The sequence below is a fragment of the Daucus carota genome, chromosome 5 (assembly GCF_001625215.2).
Source record: "Daucus carota subsp. sativus chromosome 5, DH1 v3.0, whole genome shotgun sequence".
In the NCBI taxonomy this organism is placed as follows: domain Eukaryota; kingdom Viridiplantae; phylum Streptophyta; class Magnoliopsida; order Apiales; family Apiaceae; genus Daucus; species Daucus carota.
The window spans coordinates 32,621,498-32,628,714 of record NC_030385.2 but is presented as its reverse complement, the minus strand read 5'-3'; the positions used below and the strand labels follow the sequence as shown (position 1 = coordinate 32,628,714).

At 34.9% G+C, this 7,217-nt stretch overlaps 2 protein-coding genes across 2 annotated transcripts; one reads left to right on the top strand and one right to left on the bottom strand.

The window, feature by feature from the left end:
* The first annotated feature begins 2,421 nt into the window (after positions 1-2,421).
* On the top strand, positions 2,422-5,516 carry LOC108219851 (protein IQ-DOMAIN 24). Its single transcript, XM_017393399.2, has 4 exons — positions 2,422-2,883; positions 3,834-4,034; positions 4,177-4,251; positions 4,336-5,516. Exons 1-4 carry the CDS (start codon positions 2,548-2,550, stop codon positions 5,071-5,073), a joined length of 1,350 nt encoding a protein of 449 aa, XP_017248888.1. The 5' UTR covers positions 2,422-2,547; the 3' UTR covers positions 5,074-5,516.
* Positions 5,517-6,517: 1,001 nt separating this feature from the next.
* LOC108222578 (putative non-specific lipid-transfer protein 14) lies at positions 6,518-6,954 on the bottom strand. Its single transcript, XM_017396482.2, has one exon. It carries the CDS (start codon positions 6,866-6,868, stop codon positions 6,518-6,520), a length of 351 nt encoding a protein of 116 aa, XP_017251971.2. The 5' UTR covers positions 6,869-6,954.
* Positions 6,955-7,217: the final 263 nt, after the last annotated feature.

Sequence of the window (7,217 nt, the reverse complement as noted above, 5' to 3'; positions counted from 1 at the left end):
AACTGCTCTTTGCTTCATCAGTTGAAGGTTCTGGTTGCTTTCAACTGCTATTGACTTTATCAGTTGAATGCCTGGCTCATCAGTTGAATGAATTACAAACTCCATCAGTTGAATGCTGTTCCAGTCTCATCAGTTGAATTCCTCAGCATTATCCGTTGAATACTTTGTCTTCAGTTGAATGCTTGATTTTCATCAGTTGAAACATCATCCAGTCTTTATCAGTTGAACAGTTACATCTCATCAGTTGAATATCCTTCACTTAGATAAAATTACATGGCATTGGATATTTACAATTAGCCATCCTATTCTACCCATCCGTTGATAATTCCCAAAGACAAGAAATGTAACAATTACAACTGAAATTTGATAAATATTCTAAGTAAGACATGTTACAAAAATGTTTATGTTATCATCAAAAATTATTGATTCCTAACAATATATAATTTTAGTTGGAGTTTTTGTAGATCTAACCCTAGTGTTGTAGTTGTTTGATAAACTAATATTGTAATTTGACAAAATTAATTAACTTTTCAAAACTAATTTGATATCAAATATTTTGACGTATGTCTTGTGTTTTGGTTCTTTTATTATACGTTGCAACATGGACAATAACTTCATTTTCTTTGAGTTTCTATTTGTCAAGTCAGGGTTACCACCGGCTTATTCGTCTTTATTGCAATCTTCTGAAGAGCACTGAATGACAATCATTATTATTAAAAAATATATGACCAAGTCTTTTGGTGCTTTGGTATCAATATTGAATCTTGTTTATTTTAATTCTGAAATATGATAGAAATTTTATAGATTTGTTTCGTAAATTAAATTGTATGAGTTTTAAAAATTAAAACGAATAATTTCGTTGACATTATTATTCTATTGGCAGGATATTATTTTATTATAAAATCTATAATAGTATAATTATTATTACTGCCGAATAAAAAAATTATATGATGATAATCAAATTAAAGTTATTTTATAAAATAAATTATTTGAGTTTTAAAATTTAAAATGAGTAGCTTTGTTGACTGAAATTTTGTTGGTGTGATAATCATTATATTACAAAAATTCTGATCAAACATGGAAGTATTCTCATAATTATATGATAATAATAATTATTATTATTAAGAATTATATGATAATAACCAAATTTTGGTTCTTTGATATTAAGTATTTTGATGATATTGATTCCGCTTATCGATAAAAACTATATATGGATATTATATTAGTATCAATATGAACTCCTTATTTGAACTCTGAAGCATGATAAAAGATTTACAGATTTGTTCCGTATATTAAATTATTTGAGTTTTAAAAAATTAAACCAATAATTTTGTTGATAATATATTTTTATTAGTGAGATAATTGTTATAATTTTTAAATAAAAAATAATATGATGATAGCCAAATTTTGATATGAATTTTATATTAGAGAGATAATTGTTAAATAAAAAATAATATGACGATAGCCAAATTTTGATATGAATTTTATAGAACTACTTCATAAGTTAAATTGTTAGCGATTTAACTGTGCGGATAGGATAGATGTTATATTACAAAACCCTAAATACTATAGAAGTCTTTTTATAGAATTAAATATTAATTATAAAATCTTAACCAATATTGAAATATTAATAATAAAATCCGAATCAATATAGTAATAATCATTATAAAATCCTAAAAATGTATAATAGTAACTATAAAATCCTAACGATATGAAAATCTTTTCATAATTCTATAATGATTATTGTTATTAAATAAAAAATTTATATAACATTGTCCTAATCAATATTGAAATCTTTAATAATAAAATTCTAATCAATACAGAAGTCTTTCATTGTCCTAATGAATATCGAAGTTTTTAATGATAAAATTCTATTTAATATAAAAGTCTTTTGTAGTAGTATAATAATGATTATAAAATCCTAATCAATATGAAAGTGACCAAATTTTGGTACTTTTGGTACCGATGTTCCACCGAAAGGTGGTTTCGCTTATTAATAAAAGGTATTGATTAGATATTTTAAAGGTGCTAAAATAGTAAATTCATGCTAATTCGGGCCAAGAGAAAAAGGTGAGCTTGCAAGTTGCTTGTAAAAAAGCCTATCACTGGGTAGGCTGGACCAAATTTTACTAACTACCAAGTACCAACACAGTAATTTCGACTAACAACTGAAATGGATAAGGTCCATCCGACCATGAATGAAAAACAACAAAAGTACAGACTACAACAGACTATCACAACAGAAGTAGGTGCAAGAAGAAGGATAGCCTGTCCGAATAGTATAAAGGGCAGAATATCTAGAAAGTTTAGCAGATAAGTAAAACCAATTATTGCAAAACACCTCTGTTCTGTTTCCTTTTCCAGTAATCTTTTTTACCCTCACAAAAGTTCTGGCGCTTTAAATTCTAACAGGGTCCCATGTTGTAAAACTTCATAACACATCCACCCACCTCGACCACATACTTGAAGTCTCTCATTCCTCAATCAATCATACATTGTCACCGACAAACATTGCATTCTTACACCTAGTCTGTTCTGTTATGAGTGATGGGCCGGACTTCTAGGTGGTTCCGTTCATTGCTTGGTGGTAAGAGACCGTCCGGGAAGCGTGGGGGGACTGTGGGGAACAATGGCTCAGTGTCTTCAGAGTCTTCGAGTTATCCGCATGGTTTGGATGCGAGTAAGCATGCTATAGTTGTGGCGGCGGCTACTGCTAATGCTGCTGAGGCTGCTCTTGTCGCGGCTCGTGCTGCGGCTGAGGTTGTTAGACTAACGGCCACTTCTGCCACTGGCAGGACTAGAGCTGCTGATAATTATGCTGGAATGGAACGGAGGCGATACTTGGCTGCTGTGATTTTACAGTCTGCTTTTCGAGCTTATCTGGTTAGTGCTAACTAGTTGCTTGTTGAATTTTGTTAATTCACAGATTTAAAGAAATTTTGCACATCATATCTTGGTAATTCTTAATATTGATTGTGAGAGAGAGCTATATTATAAATTTTACCCTTGACATGATAACTAATTGTACACTGTCTAGTGTCTACTGTCACGTCATCAATCGCTGACACATTTGTTGGTTTATTTTTTGGGATCTCTGTCACTCCACTCGTTTCTTTTGTATTATGGTTTTGCAATATCTAGCAAAGTGTTTTTACCTTATCTTCTCTAGATTTATGTCATTTTCTGCTTTTAGTGTTATCATCTGCACTTCTGAGAACTGAAATTTTATTGCTGCGTAGCTGCACATGAGAATTTAATTCTTTGACCATTTGGTGATAGCTTAGATCAAGAACTTCAGTTTTTACTGGGGAATGCACTGCTATTAACCTTGTAATATCTTAAATCTATGATTAGTTTAGGGGATACAAGATGCACAAGTGTGCAGCAATTTAATACACCCACTCTAGCTTGCAGACATGGTAATCTTGATATCTACACCTGCACGGCTGCACCATACACAAGTCATATGGAATTAATGAATATAGGACCCAACCCTCTAATGATATAATTATGACTTATTCTTAATAGTACTAAACCATTCTATTTTCTTCTTTAGGCTTTTCTTATGTTAATGCCTCAGTAGTCTCTGTTCCAGTTACCCATTACTTTCTAAATGCTTTGTGCTCTGATAATTGTAAACTTCACAATGCCCGGACCCGGAGGCCTAATGCTGGCCTGATGTTATTCAATTGGACGGAGTATTATTTTCCGCAGCCTACTAAATTTCTGGGACTCTGTATGATCAATATCCAATTTCAAAATTTCAAAAATTATATCATGGAAACTGTGGTTGTAACTCATGCTGATCTTGTTTTTTGTGGTGGACACTTCAGGCTAGGAGAGCACTTAAGGCGCTTAAAGGATTGGTGAAGTTGCAAGCTCTAGTTAGAGGCCACATTGTTAGAAAACAAAGCACATATATGCTCCAGAGGATGCAGGCAATGGCTCGCATCCAGGCTCGAGCTTGTGCACATCGAGCTTATACATCAGACTCACCACAATCTAGCAACAAATCTTCCCACTCTCAGCCACCTGTATGTATCTGATTATTTGGTATTTAATAATGAATCCCTTCAATCATATTGGCACTTATCGACCACAGTCCTCTGGCCACCTGTTTTCTCACCAACAACTTGTTGATCATTTAACTAATGGTTATGGTATGGTACACCGCAGGACCTTGCATCTCTCAAAGCAATGAACCAACATTCTCGTACACATGGTACTAGACCTAATGGATCGGCTCTTAAGGTATCTATTACGGTTATTGTATATTAAAATTGTATGATGGATCCTGAAACTTGTATATGGAATTTCTGTTCCGTGATAATGCAGAAAAATGTTTCGAAATCCAACACTAAGGACAACATTGGACGAGGGAAGACTTACAACAATAGGCCAAATTGGTTGGACAAGTGGATGGAAGAAAATGCAGGAATTAAACTTAGAGAAATGTCAGCAACAAATGAGTATTGTGATGATGAGAAAAGCGACAAGATCCTAGAAGTGGATACATGGAAGCCTCACATGAATCTTAACCAAAATGACCAAGCCTATCAGAGGTTACAACATGTTTCTGCATGGAATTACAATGAACCTATCTATATACCACTCGATGCTTTATCAGCCCATTCAACAAAATCACAGAGACCAACTCGTAGTCAATCTCCCCTAGAATTTTCCAAAATTAGCTCAGTAAAAGTCAATCATACAGCAGCAGGGATAGCTGAGAACAGTTCAGGAGTGTGCTCAGCTACATCTAGACCTGGAAGTAGTAGTAGTAGAAGAGGACCAACTATCCCTGCTAGGAGCGAGTGCTCGCCAAGCTTTTATAGCAATTACTTATGTCAGCCAAATTACATGACTTACACGGAGTCAGCTCAGGCTAAAATTAGGTCCAGGAGTGCCCCCAGGCAGAGGCTAAACTCGGAGAGGCCTGATGCAGTGAAGAGGTATGTAAATGGATATTGGGATGAGGAGGCCATCTCAGAGAATGGCTGGCCTTTACATGCCAACTTTAGCACTATTGCTTATCCAGGGACTGATAGCTTCGAAAAGTTTGGATATGCTTGAGCCTGTCTCGTGTAGGCTTTTCTTAAGTTTTCAAACTTCTGCCCGAGGTGACACATCTGGTAATTCTTCCACTTATGGTCGTAGATAATTTCGTACGGCAGTGCTGATGAGGTACAGTTCTAATGGTCCAAAGTCATCTTCATCTACCAATTTTTCTATACTTGAAATCAGCATCACAGACAGTATCAGAGGCTATCAGCAAAAATTATTCCAAACCAGGAGTTGTGTGGATAGATTTATATGTCTGATGTTCTTTGTGTCATGTTGTACCTTTAAATCTGTGCTGTTGACAGGGAGAAATGGAATAAAATGTCGTCTCTGTAAAAATGTAAAGGTCGTATTAATTTTTTGATAGCATAAAGACACCCAGATGTGAAATGTTCATTAGCTTTGCATCAGTGTATGGATTTTATGTATGTTTCTATTGTAAAGCTACTTGTTCAGTGCTGTAGATTTCAATATATTGTTAGACGGTGTGCCAAAGAGATAAAAACGATCACAACCCAAAATGTTATAATATAATGATCCTGGTAAAAAAGTCTTTCCCTAACACCTTGAGATTTCAGGAGAACTAATTTCATAACATGATATCGGAACTCATGCCAGCATGATCTTTCCGATACCTTAAAAATTTAGGAGAACTAGTCCCTTAATGCAAAAGCATCATTTCTATATTTCTGCTGTAAAAAACGCATTCACGGACTAGTGTTCGTACGTTTTTGTTTGATACTGTTCTTATGACCCCAACTTCCACAAGACATATCACGTTCTGAAATACAAACAAATATGAGGCATTGGATGCTCTTCCATAATGTCGCTGTTAATTACTTGAAGTGCTTAACACTGTAAATTAACAACTTTAATGATTTGCGAGAGATAATTATCGAGTTATAGGATCTGATTACTGAAGATTCTTATGTTAATACTATTTAGAAGTTCCACCAGGACTTCTATATACTAGCCCTGCAATGATTTCTTTTTTATGGTAATCAACCCTGCAATGGTTTCAAGTGTGAAATAATAATAATAGAATTATAGAAAAAAATTAACTCTAAGAGTAAATTACCTACAACACAAGCTTATTATTCAAACTATGACAAAACTACAATTGAGTACTACAAGAAGAGCTAGCCTAAACTACATAATTGTTACAAGTGTTTTAATACTTGTGTTGGTGATAAAAGTCATTTAGTTGCGTTTACTTCCACTCCAGCTTCTCAAGGAATGCTGCACCAAAATGCAAATTTATATGAAAATTAGTCCTGCAATCACAAGCAGAGGCAAGTCAAATGAATTATACCATAACCAAAATCCCAACACATTCCTCGTATTGTAGCCTAGTTGAAATCCTCTATTTACGTAAAAATGCACGTTGTGACCATGGTCACAACATGCATTTTTAGATTAGAGCCAAGTGTGTTGGAAAAATTTGAAGTGGTACTTACTAGTTGCAGTCAGTGTTGGGATCGATAGTGAAGCCAAGAGAAACGCCACAGAAACCAGGCAAAGTAGCTATTGCAGTTGCGTTAGGATTATAAGAAGTAATCAGACCCATTATGCATCTACAGACAGACTGCCTATTTTCCACAGTGTCAGACAAATTATTAAGACTGGCCATTGCCTGGCAGCAAGGCGTTCCGGGGAAAGGGTCTGGTGCCCCGTACGTCACAAATGACGAGCAAGCTGAGATGAGAGATGTCACGGTGGTGCAGTCTATAGCAATGGTTGCTTGAGCGACCCTCATCGTTATCATCATCAAGATAAATGATGCTGCCACTAATTTCTGACCCTCCATTAGGCTCAACTTATTATTTTATCTTGCTAACTTAGCTTATGTATTCTTTTGTGATTTTTTTTACCAATGAAGTTGTATTCTTATGAATAGAAGTAGGTGGTGTGGTAGGTTCTGAATGAGGAAGGTATGCACTCTTCACAAAAGATGCATGAGGAAGAATTAGCCATGCATGTTGCAGAGGGCAGAGGCTGAGAGGCATTGCCATTACTCGTGTAACCACATTACAAGAGCTGTTTACTTTTACTATCACAATTTGATGGATAGCAAAGTAGTAATATATTTACAGAGAGAACATATTGTTAACGGAGAAAACTGGTAGGTTAACAAAGATGAGGTTCGCGGCGTGGAT